Source organism: Geotrypetes seraphini, chromosome 6 (genome assembly GCF_902459505.1).
Source record: "Geotrypetes seraphini chromosome 6, aGeoSer1.1, whole genome shotgun sequence".
NCBI classification, from domain to species: Eukaryota; Metazoa; Chordata; class Amphibia; order Gymnophiona; family Dermophiidae; genus Geotrypetes; species Geotrypetes seraphini.
In genome coordinates this window covers 42093692-42116500 of record NC_047089.1, presented here as the reverse complement: position 1 = coordinate 42116500, position 22809 = coordinate 42093692, and the positions used below count along the sequence as shown (strand labels likewise).

General features: G+C 46.6%; 1 protein-coding gene across 2 annotated transcripts in view; it reads left to right on the top strand.

Moving 5' to 3' along the window:
* The window catches only part of IL17D (interleukin 17D), a 30179-nt gene that overhangs the window by 782 nt on the left and 6588 nt on the right, over window positions 1-22809 (top strand). Inside the window, exons 2-3 of one of the 2 annotated variants that reach the window (XM_033949105.1) lie at window positions 901-1187; window positions 15908-16251. In XM_033949105.1, coding sequence (XP_033804996.1) covers window positions 901-1187; window positions 15908-16232 — 612 coding nt within the window. In that variant the 3' untranslated portion in view covers window positions 16233-16251. Of the gene's footprint in view, window positions 1-900; window positions 1188-15907; window positions 17039-22809 lie in introns of those variants that run through there. The other variant, XM_033949104.1, reaches the window with a different exon arrangement.

Genomic DNA, 22809 nt, shown 5'->3' with positions numbered 1-22809 from the left:
TGCGATTGCTAGCGCTGAATACTGCATGAATTTTGCCGGGAAGGGGTAAAACGCGGACCTCGCGGATCTAAAACCGCGCGTCCTTAAAAAACGCGAGGTCCGTGCATTGACAAGTCCGCCTTCGCTTTCCCTGCAAGCTCAGCTCAGGCCCCCCCGGCTCCCTCGCGGACCTCACGGATCTGAACTGCACGTCACATCCTTAAAAATCCGAGGTCCGCGCCACTTTTGAGGATCCTAATGCTTTTCCTCTCCCTAGGCTAGGATCCGTCAGAGTTAAATAGTCAGAGAAGCTCTGTCAGAGCCAGAGACTAAAAGTGGCGCGAACCTCGGATTTTTAAGGACGTGCGGTTTTAGATCCGCGAGGTCCGTAAGATCCGCGTTTTACCCCTTTTGTTGTGCACCCCAGTGCCCCAGATGCCTTTTACCTGGGGCCCCCGCGGAGCTAAAGCACACCGGCAAAAAAAAAGGCGGCCTTGGCTTGGGGTCCGCAGGGATCCTCGTTTTAACTCCCGCGGACCTCACGTATCCCGCTCACCCCCGAGGTAAGCAGACTTTTAAGGACGCGCGATAGAGATCTGTAGGGTCCGCGGGCTCCTCGTTTTACTCAGGCCCTCCTTAAATCTTTTTCTTTCCGCCAACGGATCGATAAGGGGTGTCAGTTTATCTAAGTCTAAACTGTGCTGCAGACTTTTTTTTTTTTTTTCCCAGCACCTAACTTGCCGGGAGCTCGTAAACTAGGGGGGGGGTGAAAGTTCGGCTCCCTGTTGTGTCCTTTAAGATTAAAGAGAATGCAGGGAACAGCTCAATCAGTATAACGAAGGCTGGAAGGCGCTCAATTTGCATCGAGGCCTGCGCTCCCCACACGACCCCTTGACCTGCTGCTCTTATGTCTCCCCGCAGATTTGGACTCTCGTGGCCCTCCTCGTGCTTTCGGGCGGTGCTCAAGGCGCGAAGGGGAGCAAGCGCGCCCCCGTGCGGCCCAGAAGCTGCAACGACCGGCCCGAGGAGATGCTGGAGCAGCTGTACGGACGGCTGGCGGCAGGAATGCTCAGCGCGTTCCACCACACGCTGCAGCTGGAGCCTCTAGACAAGCAGAACGTGAGTTGTCCGGCAGGGGGCAGAGCGGCCCCAGACAAGAAGCAACGGCTTCCTACCAACCTCCTCAGCGTGGCGCCTTGGGCTTACAGGTGAATGATGCACCCTTCCTCCATAAGAGCCAACTTATCCAAATTTGATAGGCGCGTGGGCGGTGGGACTAAACCCCTCCCCGAATACAGTCAAGGAGTTTGGTCAATATTGGGAGTGCTCAAGCACCCACAGAGCTGGCTCCTATACCTCCCTCTACCCACTTCCAGCTCACCTTAGGGGCAGATGCACAAAATGCTGGCGCTGTAGAAACACTGGTCTGATTTTAGCGACCAGTGTTCAATACTAACACCATGCAAATTATATGCATGTTGTTGTTTTTGAGCATTGACCGCTAAAGGGGTCAGAACTTCAGGGGCTTTTTAAATGAGGGAGTGGTCAGGAGGGGGTCTGATGGACCCCCAGGAATCTTTTTAATTGGGGGGGGGGGTTCTGCTGGATCCCCAGGGATTTTTGCAAGTCAGGCTCATGCAATTTCCTGACTTTTTCTGTCAGTGCTGAGCTATTATTATTATTTTGTATTCTGTTTGGGAAGATGTTAAGGGGCAGATGCTCAAAAGCCAAACTGGTTGTAGCCAGTCTAGCTTCCACATTAGTCCAGCCTCCAATGCACAAAAAATCCTATGCAAATGCATTTCAAGGAGCTCATTAGTATTAAAATGAGAACTCCATGTAATGCACAGCAAGCAAAGGCCAGTTTTTAGCTGCAAACTTTTCTGGCAGGTCTCTCATAGCCTTACTTTCCTGTCAGGGCTTGAATGATTATTCTTGTACAATCCTGCTCTATTCCTGGACAAGTGGATTATGCATCTGTAGTCACTAGGCAGCTTGTAGGTAGCATCAATTACATAATGTTTTCAGTCCCTCCCATTGGCATAGTAACGGGGAGGGGGGCGGTCTGCCCCAGGCACCGTCCTCCTCTCTGCCCTCCCCCCCCCCACTGCGCCTTTCACCCCCCCCCCCCACTACCACACATACACCTGCCCCTCCCTTCCCTCGTACCTCTTTAACGTTTGCGGCACGAGCAGCAACCCCAACCTGCTGCTCGCGCCAATCTTGGCTCTTCCTCTGATGTCACTTCCTGGATCTGCACTTAGGAAGTGATGTCAAAGGAAGAGCCGATGCTGGTGCGAGCAGCAGGTTGGGGTTGTTGTTCATGCCACGAATGTTAAAGAGGTTACGGGGAAAGGGGAGGGGAAGGAGCAGGTGGGGGGGAGGCCACTGCCCTGGGCACCTTTCACCCTCGCTAAGCCACTGGTCCCTCCTCTCCTACCTCAGGACTGCCTCCAGGACTCCAGTGCATGCAAAAGCAGATAGTGACACCTGTAGAGGACATAGATAAAAGAGGGGTACAGGGACACTCCCTGGCAAATTCATTCATTCATTCATTCATTCAATTTTCTCAGAACGGTTTACATGAATTTATTCAGGTGCTCAAGCATTTTTCCCTGTCTGTCCTGGCGGGCTCACAATCTGTCTAATGTACCTGGGGTAATGGGGGGATTAAGTGACTTGCGCAGGGTCACAAGGAGCAGTGTTTGAGGGTGCTGAGGCTGTAGCTTTAACCACTGCACCACTCTAGAAATCAAAATGTAGTAAAAGTGGGTCAAGTACAGGACAGTCAAGCCATTGTGACATCACTGATGAGGTTGGCTCTTAGGCATTGGTGGAATGAGGCATTGTGATGTTACAATACCAGCTCTGGTTAACAGAGGCTGAAGCTTTTCACACTATTTATTTATTCTATTTTCTATACTGTTCTCCCAGGGGAGCTCAGAATGGTTTACATGAATTTATTCAGGTACTCAAGCATTTTTCCCTGTCTGTCCCGGCGGCAATGGGGGGATTAAGTGACATGCCCAGGGTCACAAGGAGCAGCCTTGGTTTGAACTCAACCCCAGGGCGCTGAGGCTGTAGCTTTAACCACTGCGCCACACTCTCCCTTAATCTGCTCTTAACACGAAATGTCATAATCATAAACAATTGAAACAGGTCATTAAACAGTATAAAGTTGAAAGAAACTGTGCTATAAGGAGACATAGCCAGCTCAAATGGAAGGAATAGAGCATATATTTATAAGAAAGAAGATTAGCAAAGGTAAGAACCTAATCTTTCGTTCTCTCTAATAATTGGCTGGTCTATTATTAGACACACTGGGTTTTATGGTCTAGGGTGAGCTATTATTGGGGGCATGTCAGTTTTTTTAAGAAGCCTTTCTTCTTGCCCTTCCCTCCCCCCACAACACCTCTCTTGCTCCTTGCCACCTAATTCCAGAATTTCCCTCTCCATGCCCCCATTCAGCACCTCTCTCCCTACTTGTCCTAAATCCAGTGCTTCTTTCCTTCTCCTTACTCCCCATCCACCCCCATGCAGCGTTTCTCTCTGTCTCTCCTTGACCTCGATGCAGCATCTCTCTCCCTCCTTGCCCTCAATCCAGCGCTTTTTCCTTCCTTGCACCCTCCCCCCCATGCAGCAACTCTCTCCTTCCTTGCGCTTCCTGCGTCCAGCAATTAATGGATCACCTGGTCTCCTGCTCCTTTGCCAGGCCTGCTGCTTTTCCGGGTCTAAAAGTGGCTGTGGTGTCGGTGTCAGAGTCAGCGTATAGGTGCTGTCGCTGGTTCTGTATGAATCCAGAAACAGGGTGTCATGATATTCTATAAGCCAAATTTTGCTTAGGGTCTAGGTAGGAATTGGAAAGTTCAAGTCAGGATGTGCCCAGTTCCACTCCAGGAACTGGAGTGGTCTTTTTTTTTAAAAAGACACACTGAACCAGAGCCTTTTGTACAATACATATAAGGATGCCAAGCATATCCAGTGGGAACACAGCCATTTTACTAATAAACACATTCAAAGAAAAAAATGACCTCACTTAGGATTTTAAATGTATCAATGTTGGCACTTGCACATGTAAATACTGGATTTTCCAAACTAGAAGTCCAAAAAGAGCTAAGGGCTGAATGAAACCAATCCGTTTTGGGAAATTTAGAGTAGTTTTAAAGACCAAAGAGGTAAGCACAAGTGCCCCTTCAGCCACTGGTGCAAACTCAAGGTTCAATTAAGCAATAGCTGGCACACCTGCCTCAGAACAAATGTAATTGCAGATGTCCAGAGCTTTTGATGTATGTGTGTATGGCTGTTATAAAATCTGAAAACATGAATGCATTTGGGCTCACTCATAACACAGCCTCTTGGAAACCGTGAATGCTATAGATCAGAGTTTCTCAACTTGTTCAAGCCAAGTACCCCCTAAGTCTAACAAATATAAACCGAGTACCCCCACCCAAGCTCTGACCGAGACCTGCCCAAGCTCCGCCCTGACCCCACGCCCATAATAGTACTAATTGTAATACAATTTCTTTCATTCATTTTTCATACACACAATCAGTGTTCCCTCTAAGCGGGTGGGTGTTGTGAGCAAACTTTTTTCACTGTGAGCTAAAAATATCGGGCGCCAGCAAGTTATGAGCCAAATAAATATGTTGCTTTCTACCACAGAACTTCCTTACGTTTGTATGGAATCTATCCCCTTTCAACTTTAGAGAGTGCCCTCTCGTTCTCCCTGCCTTAGCTACTAAGTCTATTCCCTTCAGTACCTTGAATGTTTCTATCATGTCCCCTCTCAATCTCCTCTGCTCAAGGGAGAAGAGGCCCAGTTTCTCTAATCTTTCGCTGTACGGCAACTCCTCCAGCCCCTTAACCATTTTAGTTGCTCTTCTCTGGATCCTTTCGAGTAGTACCGTGTCCTTCTTAAAGTACCAGTGCTGGACGCAGTACTCCAGGTGAGGGCGTACCATGGCCCGGTACAGCAGCATGATAACCTTCTCTGTCTCTTCAGTCCAGCATCTGCCCCTTCCATTCACTGTCTGTCTTTCCCTGCCATCTCTCCTCCTGCCCCCCCCCCCCACCCCCCAATTTGGTCTAGCATCCATCATCTTCCTTCTGTTCTGGTCTGGCATCTCTATCCTTCCCTCCCCCCTGTGGTTTTTAGCATATCTCTCTTCTCATTTCCTCCACTCAGATCTGATCATTCTCTGCTCTCTCTTCCCTTTTCTTCTCTGGTCTTCCTTCTCTATTTTCTGCCTCCATCTAAATTAAATTCTTTCTTACTATTTAGTCCCGTTTCCCTCTTTTCACTGTGTCTACACACAGCTTGTCACCCCTTTCCCTCACCCCTCCATTATCTTACTATTTTCTTCCCCCTTTATTTATCTCCTCCTTCCATCCAGTATGTGTTCTTTCCCCACTTCCATTCAGCATCTGCTCTCCCTTCTCAACTGACATCCATCTGCCTTCTGCTCTCTCTCCCTTCTTCTCACTTCCATCATCTGTCCCCTTCTCTCTCTCTCTCATCTCCTCCATTCCATCATCTGCCCCTTCTCTCTCTCTCCCCCCCCCCAACTTCCATCATCTGCCCCCCTTCCCCTCACCTTTGTGGGTCACTTTCTTTCCCCTGAGGGTGGCTCATGTCACAGGGGAAGCTTTGGCCGAGCAGAACCGCTTGATTGACAGGGGAACTTACTTGATTGATGTCGATGCTGGGGCCCGTTGCCGTTTGAAGGAAAAAAAAAAAGGTGGAAAAAAGGAACCTGTAAAGGCGAGAGGAAGGGAAACCTCCAGGACAGCTGCTTTTTGCCCTCCTTCAGCGGCCCAAGAGTTCAGACCAGCAGCGGCAGCTGTGTATGCTTTTAACTTCGGCACAGAGCTGCCCCTAATCAATAGTTTAGCGCGGTTTCATGAGGCAGCCTCGGGGCCTTTGATAGCCGGCCCGCTTCGATGATGCGATGTGGGCCGGCCTAGCAAAGGCCCTGAGGCTGCCTTATGAAACCGCGCTAAACTATTGATTAGGGGCAGCTCTGTGCCGAAGTTAAAAGCATACACAGCTGCCGCTGCTGGTCTGGAGGTGCGGAGACAAGGCAGGAGGCAAACGCGGTGGAAGGCAAGAGTCCCGGCGAAGGCAGGAGTCCCGGCACAGCGACTGCAACAGGAAGTTGCAAGTCAGCTGACGCCGGCCTTTCGTTGCGGCGGGGACCGAATCCTTCGCGGACCGGCAAGATTTTGTTTGCGGACCGGCGGTTGAAGAACTGTGCTCTACACTGTGTGCGCTGTGACGAGAAACTTGTGCGCTGCGAGGTAATATTTTGTGCGTCAGCGCACCCCAGCGCAGCTTAGCGGGAACACTGCACACAATATAATCTTATTAATACATAATGGTAACACAAAGTACACTGTACACAGAGAAAATGTTAATTATCATTTATATTTGGGGGGGATTCAAAGAGGTCAATCAAGGCAGATTACTTTTAAAATATGCAATGTCTCCTCAGTAACGACTATAGAAAAATAGACAAAGATAGTACAAAATATAGACAGCAGATATAAATCCTCAAAACTGACACATTTTGATCACTAAATTGAAAAAAAAAAAAAAAATTCCTACCTCTGTTGTCTGGGGATTTCATGAGTCTCTGGTTGCATTTCCAATATTTCTTTCTTTCTGCCTCCTGCATGCTTCCTCGCCTCTGGACCTCATTTCCTTTCCCAACCAACAACTCTTTATGTCCCTCCATGAGTCCAGCTTTTTTTCCTCTCTTCTCCACCTCTATTGGCAACATGTCTCCCTCTCTCTCTCTCATTGTCCATCTGTCTTTCATTCCCTCCCTTGCTGCAAAAGAAGTGGGGAAAGAGAGAGAGAGAGATCCAGGGTGCACCTTCCCCACCCCCTCTACTGCCACATCCAACATTTATCCCTCTCTCATCCCTTGGATCAGGTGCATTTTTCACCCACCAGCCCCATGCCCATTTCTCCTTCTATCACTCCTCTCCAGCACCATGCCACATCTCTCCCTCCATCACTATGTCTCACATTCCTCCCCCTTGCATCCCCTTCAATCTGTCCCTCTGTTCCCACTCCACCACCATATCCAACATTTCTCCCTCTCATCCTTCTCTATGCCCAACAATTTTCCTCTTTCCCCATGTGTACCATCTCTTTCCCTCTCACTCACACACTCATGCCCAACAATTCTCCCTTTCTATTCCCTCCTAAGTCCAAAGCTAGTGCCCCCTTCCTCCCTCCCTTCCGTGTTCCGAGTTTGCGCCCACCTCCCTACCTTCCAGCCTTTGTACCAAAATCATGCCCCTCCCATGTCAAAACATAGCATTACAATTCTGCAAATTGGCACATTGCAAAATAACACTCTTCAGCTACAGTGGTAAAATAATAGAATTTAGGAAGTTGGTTGTGCTGAGGACTTTTCAGGACTGCCTCTTACTTTTGAGAATGGACCTGAAAATGTTATTTTAGTAGATGTGTTCACACTAAGGTGTTTTTTAGGGTGTTACATACCTGCCAGGTCTCCCTCATTGAGTGGTAGTCTCCCTTACTGGGAAGCCATCTCCTATGCAAAAGCAGGAAACTCCCTCTGATCATAAGAGATGTGGGAGTCAACCACTCAGTTCCTTCTCTACCTGCACGTGACCATAAGCAACTTCAGATCTTATGGCCAGTGCTTTCTACTGCAATATTAATGGGCAGGAAGTGTCAGCCCCAAGATTTTAAGTTGTTCACAGTTATAGAGTTGTCAGAGAAGAATGTTGCAGTGGGTGTGCTATGAACGTGGAAGGGGTAGAGTGGGGGCAAGGCATGAGCTGGGCTAGGACATGTGCTCACAGTCTTCATTTGGCAGTTCTGCAGCGACGATGTCTCAAATTCAGCCAACATGTTTGGCATTCACATGCAATTCATGGTTGGCCACTTCAAGTATATTTTCATTACTTGTTTTTCATCAATTGGCTGCCATTTTTTCTTGGGGGTTTTTTTTCTCTTGATCTTGAGCCTGGTTGGTTAGTCTGAATTTCCTTCATAATAATGTTTTTGTTGCTCTAGTTTGCACAGGAAAATATGAAGGAGGAGTTTTAAATGAGTTTCTGGGTTGGCATTTTAGAAGTGTTTTTCATTTTAAACCAAGACTACATTTTTTTCTCATTGGTAGAGGTGATAGTGGAGTTTCTTTTTTTACTTTAAACCAAAACCCAGAATTCTTATACCCACATTTTCCAGAAAAAAGAAAAATGGTAAAACCAGAGGACATAAAAGCAATGTTAGGAAATTCTACTTTACAGAGAGGGTGGTGGATGCCTAGAATGCGCTCCCTAGAGAGGTGGTAGAGAGGAAAACGGTGACGGAGTTAAAAAAAAAAGCGTGGGATGAACACAGAGGATCTAGAATCGCAAAATAATAGTAAATATTGAAGAACTAAGGCCAGTACTGGGCAGACTTGCATGGTCTGTGTCTGTATATGGCCGTTTGGGGGAGGATGGGCTAGGGAGAGCTTCAATGGCTGGGAGGGTGTAGTAGATGGACTGGAGTGAGCTTTGATGGAGACTTCTGTTCTTAGGTTCCAAGTACTGTACCGGGCACAGCTTTAGATTCTTGCCCAGAAATAGCTAAGGAGAAGTAGGAACCCCCCCCCCCCCCCCAAAAACAAATTTTTAGATTGAATCAGGTTGGACAGACCAGATGGACCATTCGAGTCTTTATCTGCCATCATCTACTATGTTACTATGTTACATTTTAAACATAGATATTGACTTGTAATATACTGTCCAGAATGAATGCCACATCTACAACTATTTATTAATGTTGCTCATTGTTTCTTTCATATTTTGAAATGAGCAGAAAGTCACAGACACATGGATTGGATTACTGAAAACATATGAAATAAACTTCACTGCTGAGATCAAAAACTTTAAAAAAATGCTTTTTACCATCTCATATTACGTATTCAGATATTCTCACTGAACTTTAACTTGTTTGGTGTTTGTGTGTTATTCCTTCCCATGATATAGTCTCTCCATTGTATTAAGAAATATAACTAAAAACATATTTGTTGGTTTTTATTAGATGTTTACCGATATTGATTGTGTTTCTTTATAAGCAATAGAACTTCCAATACTGAACATAAGATTAGCTATAGTGGGTCAGACCAATAGTCCATCTAGCCCAGTAACCTGTGTTTTTGCTTCCTGCACAGTCTTCTTTTCAAGATCTCTCGTCACCTTCCTTATTAACGCCTTGCAGTTGACTTGACAATTATTTTCCGTCGGATTCTTCTTCCACTTTCTGAAGGATTCTTTTTTAGCTCTAATAGCTTCCTTCACCTCACTCGTTGACTACATTGGCTCCCGTTTGATCTTCCTTCCTCCTTTTTTGTTTTAATATCTTTATTGAAAATAATCAACATATAAAAACTCAGCAACGTACAACTAGACAAAAGCAGATCAAGTAAAGTCATCCATGTGAATCCTTCACGGAGATTTAAAGGATCCATACCCCACCCAAAAGAGACTCTGCCAGCCCCAGCTCCCTGGGCTTCCAGGATGGTATTTTTGAACAACATCCATACCTGATGTATATTTTTGACCTGTGCAGCTGCGCCTCGAAGTTTCTTTTTTACCATCTCCGCCTGTTATCATAATCACCTTTTTTAAAGTTAAGTGCTGTTGAATTGGATTTCCTGTGCAAATTTATTCCAGGGATTATATCAAATCTGATCATGTTGTGATCTCTGTTATGAAGCAGTCTCAGTCCCAATTCAGGTTCTCCGCTAAGAGCTAGATCTAGAATTGGTTGACCTGTTGTCTATTCCTTGAGGGTCCAATTTCCTCCATACGGCATTCCTTCGCCACAGACGCTGACTTGGCTCGCAGTAACACCTTGCACCTTCACCAAATTGATGGCTATTGCGGCAGTTCATTTGTGCAAGTCAGTGATCCAGGTGAACTCGTTTCTGGATGATTGGCTGATCAGAGCCCCGTCAAGAACCAAGGGGAAGATTGGAGTAGTACAGGTTGTGCAGACGTTGTAGCGTCTAGTCTGGATAATCAATTTCTGGAAAAGCCACCTGGAACCAACTCAGTCCCTGGAGTACCTGAGCAGCAAGATGTGTTTTTCTTCTCAGGCTAGGCAGACAGAAGCTGAGGCACTAGATTTTGGACATCATAGCATTGTTGGCTCCCACGGCCTGGCACTACCTCCTCTAGCCTTTCACCCAGATGTCTTCAGATTTTTGAAAGGAGTGTTGCAGCTGTGTCCATCCATGAGACAGCTTTATCCAATGTAGAATCTTAACTTGGTCTTGAAGGCCCTCTGTAGCGCTCTATTTGAGCCCTTATAGGAAGTGTCGCTTATGGATCTTACAGTGAAGACAGTATATTTGGTGGCTCTCACCTCAGTGAGAAGATTCTTGGAGTTTCAGGCCTTGTCCTGTAGAGAACCATTCCTCAGAATTACTGAGGTAGGAGTGTCAATACGTATGGTCTCTTCCTTCTTGCTGAAAGTCGTTTTGCCCTTCCATGTTAACCAAGAGGTTCATCAGCCCACCTTCAGTCTGAAAAGGAAGATAGGATTTTGCAGGTGCTGGATGTCAGGAGAATTCTTCTCAGGTATCTTGAGGTGTCCAAAGAATTTTATCTGGCCGATTATCTGTTTGTATTGACGAATCTGAGCCGGCGAGGAAGCTTCTAAAGCTTCCATCTCAAGTTAGATTTGTATGGCCATATCTGCAGCATACATCAGAAGTGGAAAATAATCCCTGATTTTGTGAAGGCACACTCTACTAGGGGTGTATCGACTTCCTGTGCAGAGTTCTGGGCAATTCTAACCGAAGAGATTTGTAGGGAGGCAATGTGATCCTCCTACACGCTTTTACCAAGTTTTACAGGGTGGGTGTAGCAATTCACCTGGACACAGCTTTTGGGTCCTCAATGCTGGCAGCAAGCTCATCTGTCTCGCCTTGGACTCTAGGGACTACCGTATTTTCACGCATATAACGCGCGCGTTATACGCGTTTTTACCTACCGCGCATACCCCTCGCGCGTTATATGCGTGAGCGCGGTATACCAAAGTTTTAAAACATAGTTCCCACCCCGCCCGACGCCCGATTCACCCCCCCAGCAGGACCGCTCGCACCCCCACCCCGAACGACCGCTCGCACGCGCTCCCACCCGCACCCGCGATCGGAGCAAGAGGGAGCCCAAGCCCTCTTGCCCGGCCGACTCCCCGACGTCCGATACACCCCCCCCCCCCGGCAGGACCACTCGCACCCCCACCCCGAACGACCGCTCGCACGCGCTCCCACCCACACCCGCATCCACGATCGGAGCAAGAGGGAGCCCAAGCCCTCTTGCCCGGCCGACTCCCCGACGTCCGATACATCCCCCCCCCCCCCCGGCAGGACCACTCGCACCCCCACCCCGAACGACCGCCGACTTCCCGGCAATATCGGGCCAGAAGGGAGCCCAAACCCTCCTGGCCACGGCGACCCCCTAACCCCACCCCGCACTACATTACGGGCAGGAGGGATCCCAGGCCCTCCTGCCCTCGACGCAAACCCCCCTCCCCCCCAAGAACCTCCGACCGCCCCCCAGCCGACCCGCGATCCCCCTGGCGACCCCCACGACCCCTTCCCCATACCTTTGGTAGTTGGGCCAGAAGGGAGCCCAAACCCTCCTGGCCACGGCGACCCCCTAACCCCACCCCGCACTACATTACGGGCAGGAGGGATCCCAGGCCCTCCTGCCCTCGACGCAAACCCCCCTCCCCCCCAAGAACCTCCGACCGCCCCCCAGCCGACCCGCGATCCCCCTGGCGACCCCCACGACCCCCCCACCCCCCTTCCCCGTACCTTTAGTAGTTGGCCGGACAGACGGGAGCCAAACCCGCCTGTCCGGCAGGCAGCCAACGAAGGAATGAGGCCGGATTGGCCCATCCATCCTAAAGCTCCGCCTACTGGTGGGGCCTAAGGCGCGTGGGCCAATCAGAATAGGCCCTGGAGCCTTAGGTCCCACCTGGGGCGCGGCCTGAGGCACATGGGCCCAACCCGACCATGTGCCTCAGGCCGCGCCCCCAGGTGGGACCTAAGGCTCCAGGGCCTATTCTGATTGGCCCACGCGCCTTAGGCCCCACCAGTAGGCGGAGCTTTAAGATGGATGGGCCAATCCGGCCTCATTCCTTCGTTGGCTGCCTGCCGGACAGGCGGGTTTGGCTCCCGTCTGTCCGGCCAACTACTAAAGGTACGGGGAAGGGGGGTGGGGGGGTCGTGGGGGTCGCCAGGGGGATCGCGGGTCGGCTGGGGGGCGGTCGGAGGTTCTTGGGGGGGAGGGGGGTTTGCGTCGAGGGCAGGAGGGCCTGGGATCCCTCCTGCCCGTAATGTAGTGCGGGGTGGGGTTAGGGGGTCGCCGTGGCCAGGAGGGTTTGGGCTCCCTTCTGGCCCAACTACCAAAGGTACGGGGAAGGGGGGTGGGGGGGTCGTGGGGGTCGCCAGGGGGATCGTGGGTCGGCTGGGGGGCGGTCGGAGGTTCTTGGGGGGGAGGGGGGTTTGCGTCGAGGGCAGGAGGGCCTGGGATCCCTCCTGCCCGTAATGTAGTGCGGGGTGGGGTTAGGGGGTCGCCGTGGCCAGGAGGGTTTGGGCTCCCTTCTGGCCCAACTACCAAAGGTACGGGGAAGGGGGGTGGGGGGGTCGTGGGGGTCGCCAGGGGGATCGCGGGTCGGCTGGGGGGCGGTCGGAGGTTCTTGGGGGGGAGGGGGGTTTGCGTCGAGGGCAGGAGGGCCTGGGATCCCTCCTGCCCGTAATGTAGTGCGGGGTGGGGTTAGGCGGTCGCCGTGGCCAGGAGGATTTGGGCTCCCTCCTGGCCCGATATTGTTGGGGAGTCGGCGGTCCTTCGGGGGGGGGGGGAGGGATGTATCGGACGTCGGGGGGGGGGGGCATCAGGCTTTCAGGATGGGGATAGACCTTCAAGGGGGGACAGTGCACGGAAGTCAGGGGGGGTGAACGGAGAGTCGGGACAGCGCACGGAAAGTCAGGGCGGGCGAAAGGAGCGTCGGGCAGCATGCGCGGTATACCCGTGAGCGCGGTATATCAAAGTTTTTGTGCAAATCATCGTGATTTCTGCGCGCTATATTCGTGTGCGCGTTTTATACGGGTGCGTGTTATTTGCGTGAAAATACGGTACTTAAGTACTTCCCAGCTGTTCAGGATCTCTACACCCATTGCACTGGAAAGATTAGGTTCTTACTTTGATAATCTTCTTTCCTGTAGATAGGTGTAGAGGTCCTGAAACCCACCCAGCAGTTGTTACTTCACCTGCTTGGGGTTCCATGAAATTATAGTAGACTGCATTATAGTAGACTGCATTATAGTAGACTGCCTTCGTCAGTTATGTCTTAACACATGTTTGCATCCCCTATCAAGTGGGGTAGCACAATGATGAGGCTTCTTCAATTCAAGAGCCTAGCATGAATTGGTAAGAACTCCTTAACTGTTAGTCCAGGTTGCACTCAGGTAGTTGGCTGTTTTATTCTACCTTGTATTTTTTTCATTCAAATGTTTAATTCATGTGGTTTATGCATGGTATTTACAGAGCAGAACAGAACAGTTGTTAATCGGGTGGTTTCCCTGAGCCCCTTCTGTGTATTTTGCTTATATACTCTCTCTATATTCGCGGATTTGGCCTCACGACTTCGATTATTCACAGTTTTGATCTTGCTGATTTCACCCTCCGAATGATGTCATCCTGGACTGCAGAGAAAAAAGTTCAGCGCTTTTTGTCAGCATGGTCGGGCAAATGGCAGCGTCGGAGAAAAGTGTGCAGAGAGAAAAGTTAAGCACTTGCTTCAGCGTGGTTTAGCAAACCGCAGCATCTGGGGGGTGAAGAGAGAAAAGGTCAGCAATTGCTTTAGCGTGGTCAGGCAAACTAAAGGAGATGGGAAAGTTTGTGTGCCTAATTAATCCTGCTATTGTTGCTGGGGGCTGCAGAGAGAAAAGTTCAGCAAACGGCATCATCGGAAAAGTGTGTGAATGTAAGTTTTGCTGCAGCTACACCAGAGATGCACATACCCATATCTGGGATTGCCTCTCCTTCAGGAACAGGTCAGATCTCCCTCCATATTCACAGGAAGGCTACAAAGTGTAAGACTCCTAGTGCTACCGAAAGTGCTCCCAAGGTGAGGACCTTACCAGAAAAGGTTGAATTATTGGATATGCTTCATAAAGTCGGCCTCCGCTGTTGCTCGGCATTAATGAATCCACTGTTAGGTACACAAAGAAGAGGGAAAAGCCAACCCGTAGCTGCAACTACACCTGTAGACGTTGTGTTGATAAGAGCAAAGGCAAAGTCTTTGCATGATAACTTGAAGAAAAGGGAAGGTGAATTGTCGCAATCTACGGCCTTTCAGGCCAGTAAAGGGTGGTTTGATAAATTCCGGCACAGGCCTATTTAATGTGAAAGTGTCAGGAGAAGCAGCATCTGCCAACCAAGAGGCAGCTAGAGAGTTCCCAGCCACCTTAAAGGAAATTATTGCAGAGAAGGGATATGAACCTGAGCAGGCATTCAGTGTCGATGAAACCACTCTATTTTGGAACAAAATGCCACAGAGAACTTTCATTAGCAAAGAGGATAAGCGAGCTTAAGGCTGCAAGGGATAGACTATTCTGCTTTGTATAAACGCAGTAGGCCATGTGATAAAGCCTACACTTATTTATAAAGCTGCGAACCCCCAAGCATATTGACTCCTAGCAGTAGTATTGTGAGACTGCCACTGGGGGTCAAAGCAACCATTTTAAATCTGGTACAGGAGAACTGGGGATCACTTCTGTCCTGGGACCCTATATATAAATTAAGGGGGGGCAGGTTGAAGATGTTTATGTTTATTAAAATCTTTATATACCGTCTATACAGCCCAAAAAGATCAAAGCGGTTTACAACACAACTCAATCAAATTTGTGAAAAGAACTCCTTTAAAAATAGGGGGGGAAAAAGGAAAAGAAAAAAAAAGTCTTTTAGAGAATATTCTGAGTGCTACATTTTTTTGAGACCCCTGCCTCATATGTGGATTTCTCCTGCAAAGTTTGAGTCTTCTCATCCTCCTGGCTTAGATCACATTTATATCTTTTACTGTTTAAATCTAATTTGTTAATTCCCTTCCAGAATAAAAGCTATTTTATTCCCCCTGATAAGTTGGAGCTAGCAGCTCCAACTTTCTATCATTTGACCTCCATGTGAACTTGTTCTTGATTCATTTGACAAGCAGTGCAGTAGTGGCATAGTAATGATGTCAATAGCATGTGTGTTCATGATGAAAACAAGGCTACAGTGGTGATATTCACATTATTATTCATGTCTTCCAGCAATGTTAAAGAGGATATGGCACTCTTCTTTCTTGATTCCTAATGCTTTATTCTAAGTTTGTGTCTCTCTGCCCAGTGGTCTCAAACTCAAACCCTTTGCAGGGCCACAGTTTGGATTTGTAGGTACTTGGAGGGCCTCAGAAAAAAATAGTTAATGTCTTATTGAAGAAATGACAATTTTGCATGAGGTAAAACTCCTTTATAGTTTATAAATCTTTCCTTTTAGCTAAGTCTTAATAATAATATTGTAATTTATAGCTAAAGAGACATATGATCAAGAAACTGTTTTATTTTACTTTTGTGATTATGTTAAACATATCGAGGGCCTCAAAATAGTACCTGGCAGGCCACATGTGGCCTCCGGGCCGTGGGTTTGAGACCACTGCTCTAGCCCAACTAATTTTAATTTGATATTTTGCATGACTGCTTATATATTTAAGAATTAAAATGAATTACATTTTTGTGAAACATTAATATAGACAATAAGTTTATTGCATTGTAGGATACTAGGAGCAGCATGTGTAATAATAATCTCCCACTGACTTAGTCTAAAAAGGATGTTTATTTTCTTGCAGAATTTCATATGATCCCTCAAGGTATCCCAAATACATTCCTGAAGCTTATTGTCTGTGCAAAGGATGTTTGACTGGGATATTTGGAGAAGAGAATTTTTACTTTCGTAGTATTCCTGTCTATATGCCAATGGCTGTTCTACGCCGCACCTCCTCTTGTGCTGGGGGTCGCTACATTTACATCGAAGACTATATAACTATCCCTGTTGGGTGCACATGTGTGCCAGAACAAGAAAGGGATAGTGAACTAGACAATGTCAACTCCAGCATTGGTAAAGAAAATATAAAGTTTCTGGTCAAGAAAAGAGATAAACCTGCATCTGAATAAACATAAAGGGGAAAACTTTGTAAGTATTTCGTTAGTACTTTTCTTGGCTTCAAGCTGGCTTGTCTACATGGATCAGGAAATTATGAAGCAGTGGAAAATATTTTGGCTTCCTGAAAGTCACTGTTGGACTGAATTTCATGTTAGATGTTTTTGATTTGCTGCCGCTCAACGCCTACTTGGAATTTAACTGAGGCAGAAAGACAAAAATAAACTGAAACAGCATTTTTCAGTTTCAAGAATTCACACTTTTCAAATAAGAAAGTAGATGTCAACAAAATGTAGTTTATAATATTATATTACCATACAGAGTAGACCTTTTATATGGCAGAAAAATAACAAAAATTATGGAACAGAAAAGTAGTTCAGTGACAAAAACGCTTGAGAAGTGAAAGAGTGATATCAAAATTGTAGAAAGTGCATTGTCGAAATAAACCACTGAAACAATAGCTAGTAGTACTGCCTGATTCGTATCAATTCACCGATTCAGTGAGTCCTGACATGCCTCCTAAAGCAGCAACAGCAGCGCTAGTCAGCCAGCAGAAGCAGTGCTCTGAACAGGCTGCTCCTGGCTTGCCCCATCAGGGCCTTCCCTCTGATGTGTCACTGATGACACAGCAGAAGAAAGCCCTGGCAGGGCTAGCCCAAGCAGCCTGTTCACCGCACTTCCTCTGCCACCTGGCCACCACTGCTGCTACTTTAGGAGGCCTAAGGGGGGGGTTGGTCAGGAGGTGCTGCATAGGTGAATACGAGGGATGGAAAGCTGCTATAGAGAGGAATGGGAGGGAGGGAGGGATAAAAAGCAGCTGCAGAGGGGGATGGGAGGGAGGAAGAAGGAAAGCTGCTGCACAGGGGGATAGGAGGGATGGAAAGCTGCTGCACATGGGGGGATCAGAGAGAAAGAATTGTTGGACATGGGGTAGAGGAGAGAAAGGGAGAGGTACAACAGAAGTAGAAAGGGAGGAGAGAGAGAAAAATGTTGCACATGATAATGGGGAGGAAGGGAGACGCTGCATGGAGGGGAATAGAGGTTTGACCCAGAGCACAAGGCAGGGAGAGATAGTAACAGAAATGTTGGATATGGCAGTGAAAGGGAATGTACAAAGATGGATGGTGAGCACAGAGAAAGAAGAAAATATCAAATGGGCAGGAGACCCTAGCGAGCAAGTTAATAGAAGACAAACAGAAACCAGAGCCTGGGACTAACATGATTTGAATAAAATTACAAGACAACAAAAGGTAGAAAAAATAATTGTATTTTCTATTTTGTGATTACAATATGTCAGATTTGAAATGTATATGCTGCCAGAGCTGGTGTTAAAACAGCGAGAGTGAGCTAGGTTACAAGACAACAAAAGGTAGAAAAAATAATTGTATTTTCTATTTTGTGATTACAATATGTCAGATTTGAAATGTATATGCTGCCAGAGCTGGTGTTAAAACAGCGAGAGTGAGCTAGGATCTAACAGAGAGAGGAAAAGTATTTTTTGTTTACACCACAGCACCAGTGTGGGGGTGGAGAGGGCAAAGGTGGGTGGGATGGGTGAAGAGGCTACAAAATAAACCTGCCAGGATGTTTGGAAAAAAAACAACACACCACCCAATTGGGCAGGCAAACCAAATTGAATCAAATCGATACATTTTTCCCTGAAGCGGACAGCACTAGTGGCAAGTGATACTGATGAAGCAAAAAGTGAACTGATGAAGAGAAAAGTGAACTAATATCATGGCCCTATACATTTTTTTGGTTCCGTAGTATATTAATGAAAAAGCAAAAGTGTATTTTGAAAACATAAAAAACAATATACATTGGCTCTCATATATATAAAAACAATATACAAATGTATGAAGAGAGAAAAAGGAAAGCAAGAAAGAAAATTGTTTAAAACTTATCTAGTGCTGCAATTATGCACAATATGTGGCAATCTATAATATGCATATAAGAAAAGGGACAGCACTATAACATTTTAAAAAAGAATAGGTCAGTACATAAAGCCCAATGCAAAACTGAACCAGTGTGAATGCAATATTGTTATAAATGCAAATAAAAAGTTTAAAATTATTTTCTGATCAAGCACAATCAAATTTATGAGGAAAACTAATTAACACTATTTCTCCAACTTTAGGTTTCCTGGACAACCCTAGTAACTATTAATATTTTATACATATTCTGTCATATAGATGTTTTAAGATATACACTTCAAAATATCTTAATATTTGTTCAAAGAGTAAGATCATGTTCCAAATTTTTTAAATCATCATTTTATATATATTTGTTATCCTATGCTTTTACTTGTTTTTATTCCACTAGTGCATTTTATTTTTGATTTAGTGTCATCAGTAAATGGTTTGTTTCTTAACATTGTAATAGCTTTGTTTTATATCATATCATATTTATGTAGCCCAGTTACATGTACTTTATATTACATGGATCTTTGGTAATTCATCCATTTGATATATGTGACAATAAGTATGCTTTCACAATTATATACTCCATGATGTATCCATCTTTCTGAAGAGACATCATCTTCATTGTAGCTGAAGGTATTCGACTCATTCATGTATCCATCATAAAAAAAAATTTTCAGACCTTTCTAAGCATGTTGTTATACGGTATATATGTTGTCACAGGTACCTTAAGGACAGCGGCTCTTGGGGGTACCCGTGACAAAGATTTGTGTTTGCCTATGGGCCAATTTGGACCACACAGGAATGTCAGGAGGCACACGAGCATAAACTTCAGACATACTACCTTTATTACAGTTTGGTACTGATTATACTCAGCAAAAAGGGAAAATAAGACTTCTGGCTCACAAGCCACAATTCACAGTTCATCAGCAAAATAGAAACCAAAACAAAATTGTCAGAAATCAAAGTGCCAGAATGCTCCTTCTAATGAAATCGTTTTTCAGAAAAACAACAACCAGAAAACCAGCTCTCAAAAGAGACCTTCAGCATTATCAGTTTATGCACAGACCAGCCCTGCTTTTGTCCACAGCCATAGGCAAAAAGGAAAAAACCCCACACAGTAGTTTAAACACCTTTCCATTAGGTAAGCTTTGTTGCCTTAAACATTCCTTGGCTTCAGCAAGAGCTCATTCATATAATAGAGAAGAAACAGTTACTTCTCACTCTGTAGTCAGGCTTGTGCAGGTTCTGGCAAAGCCTGTACCAGTGTTTGGACACTGGTCATCAGTTGGTTGTCTGCTGGCCAGAGAGTGCTCTGTGCATTGGAATTATTTAATTATAAATCTCTCTTTACCACCACAAGAACACAGAGCTACCCCACTCTCTTCCACTATGAGCTCCTGCTTACCCATCCCACACTTCACACAGGGGGGAAAACAAACATTAACAAAAAGAAAAAAAAACAACAAAAACTTTCACCATTTTCTCCAAAGTTTTATATCTTCCAGTCCTTAGCAAGGGTTACCAGCACAAAACCAACTGTCTTTTCAATCTCTACAAGCAAAACAGTTTGATAAGTTCTTTCAAAATAAAACCAGCAAGAATTAATGCTTGAACAGAGCAGCATATATTCCTGTTCTACTTCTTGGCTTATCATGTTCTTATCCGGTCCCACCTCCATAAGCTGTTCCATCTGGGTCTTAGGTTCAGTCAATTCCTGTTCAGGCAACCCCAGCTCCATGGCCTCTGGTAGTTCTAAGCCAGGGGTCTCAAAGTCCCTCCTTGAGGGCCGCAATCCAGTCAGGTTTTCCCCAATGAATATGCATTGAAAGCAGTGCATGCACATAGATCTCATCCATATTCATTGCGGAAATCCTGAAAACCTGACTGGATTGCGGCCCTCAAGGAAGGACTTTGAGACCCCTGTTCTAAGCCATTCAGAGCTCTCAGGCCTTCCAGCTCTCTCAGTTTTTCCAGTCTGGCCTCTCTCTGTTCTAACTGCTCAGCTCTCTTGTGCAGCAAGGAGCAGCCACATCCCAAACTGCCAGGTAAAGTAAATTCCCTGTTAGTTCTAGTTACTTCCCCCATGTGACTAGAGGGGAAAACTCTGGGATGCAGGCAGTCCTGTGCTCTTACTCCCTCTAGTGGCTCTGACAGGAACACCCTCAGACTATCTAAATTGAGTTTTAAATTCAGGTATAGTGTATGTATCAGGCTCCTCCTGCATGTGCACTAGAGAGTTGCGCAGGGACAGAAATCCCACCCATCCCCGCGAGGAATCCCCACCGTCCCCGCCCGTCCCTATAAACTTCAGAAATAGTTATTTCATTTAATTATGCTACTGAATTAAAGGCTCTAGTAGAAACCCATTTACAAATAAGCAAAAAGACTTTATTAATTTGGAAATATTAATTGGGAAGAATACATACTTTGTAAACGGGTTTCTACCAGAGCCTCTAATGTTTATAAATTTTTATCAACACAACTAATATACTACTTTATCCTGAAGAAAAAAAAAAGAAATAGAATTCTTTTCCTACCTTTGTTGCCTGGTTTCTGCTTTCCTCATGTTCTCATTCTATTCCTTCCATCCACTGTCTCTCTTCCTTCTGCGTCTTCCATTTGCTCTGTTACTGTGCCTCTCCCTTTTTCCCCCCTTCCAAATTGGTCTGGCACCCATCTTCTTCCCTCCGCTCCCCCCATAGTCTGGCATCTCTGTCTTCTTCCCTGCCAGCGTCTTCTCCCCACTCTCTCTTCCCCATTTCTTTTCAACGTCCTTCTCCCCTCATCTTCCCTATGTCCTGTCAGTGTCCTTCTCCCTCTCTGTCTTCCCCATGGCCTTTCAGCGTCCTTCTTCACCCCTTTGTCTTCCCCATGTGCTTTTAGCATCCTTCTCCCCCCCCATCTTCCCCATGTCCTGTCAGCGTCCTTCTCCCCCCTCCTTCTCTCCCGCCCCGGGTGCAGCACAGCCAGCCAGGTCCCCTTACTTTGTGGCGCTTCCCCAACCGACCGAGCGACAACAGCCCCGGTCCGACAAACCTCCCTGCCCTTAACCGCGAATCTAAATTACCTTCTTACAGCTGCTGTAAGAAGGTAATTTAGATTCGCAGTTAAGGGCAGGGAGGTTTGTCGGACCGGGGCTGTTGTCGGTCGGTCGGGGAAGCGCCACAAAAGTAAGGGAACCGGGCCGGCTGTGCTGCACCCGGGGCGGACCGCCCCCCTCCCTTGGTAGCCACTCGAGCCGTGAGGCTACTCTCCTTCTCCTTACCTGCCCTGCCTGCAGCACAGAGTCGAACGGAAGTCTTCCCGACATCAGCGCTGACGTCGGAGGGAGGGAGGGCTTTGTTTAAGCCCTCTCTCCCCGCTGACGTCGGGAAGACTTCCGTTCGTCTCTGTGCTGCAGGCAGAGCAGGTAGGGAGAAGAAGAGCCGCGCGACTGAGTACATTCAGCCCCGCAGGAACCCCGCGACCCTCGGAGGCGTCCCCACGGGATCCCTGCGACCCTAGGGGGCGTCCCCACGGGATCCCCGTGACCCAAAGGGGGAACCCGCGGGATGCCCGCGGGATTCCCGTCGTCCCCGTTCAGCTCTCTAATGTGCACTGCCTCAGGGACGCAGCTACCAGGCATAGGCTGTATAGCACAATGTATATACATTCTTTGCCTCTCAGCACTAGTGGTATTTGGTTAATAAGTGTTTCTTTTCACAGCGCTATGTTACTGGTTCCTATGATAAATCAGACATTTGTTTTTAGAAATATGGATTTACAAGACAGAATGTATATATATATATGCTCATCTGTACACGTTTGTTAGATTCCCATGTATTATTAGATAAATGAGTCATCTTTGACAGGTTATGTGCACATGTATCACTTTCTATGTATCTACTATAGCTTTGGTTTCTTCATTTATATCAGACTACTTCATAGTCTTTCTTGTATATATGGCATTTTTATCACACACATCATCTAGTTGGATATAATGTCATGCATAAATCGCTCATATCCTTACCTTTTACTAACATTCACATGCTGTCTCTTCCTCTTTTCTTTCATTGTGTACCTTTTTAGGCAGACTAAGCACACCATACATTTGTTCTTTTTCTATTATTGGATCTGTTTTATTTCGATTTCACAATTTTCATTATGGCTTGCTATTTTCTATTTCTTATTTTTTTGTTGTAAACGTTTTAATCATTAGCCCAGGTCATCCTTAACATCACTCTTTCAACTAATTTACTTGGACTAACTTAAAACTACTATAAGGAGGAACCCCTGTGTCCTCCAGCTTCACAAGATATTTATATTTGTGACCCTGAGCCACCAAGACCAGGGGCTAGATGCATTAAAAATGGTCAAGACTGTGCGGGTCTTGTGAGCTGATTTCTAAACAGCAATCAATGTTCAAAAGGTTGCCCATGCAAATGAGTTTTGCGTATGGCAGTCGTAATCCCATCCGATTGCTTGCTTAGAAACTGGATATCACACATGAACAGAGCCAGTTGGGGAACCCAAACAGCTGAGCAGCAGAGAAAGCTCCCAAAGCAGCCACCTACTACTCAGCTGTTGGGACTTTTTTCTTTTAATGGCACAGATGTGCATGTGTTTCACATGAACAATATCTGTCCCCATTTTTTTAAAATGCGAGCTGCCCACTCCCTCCTCCTGCTGC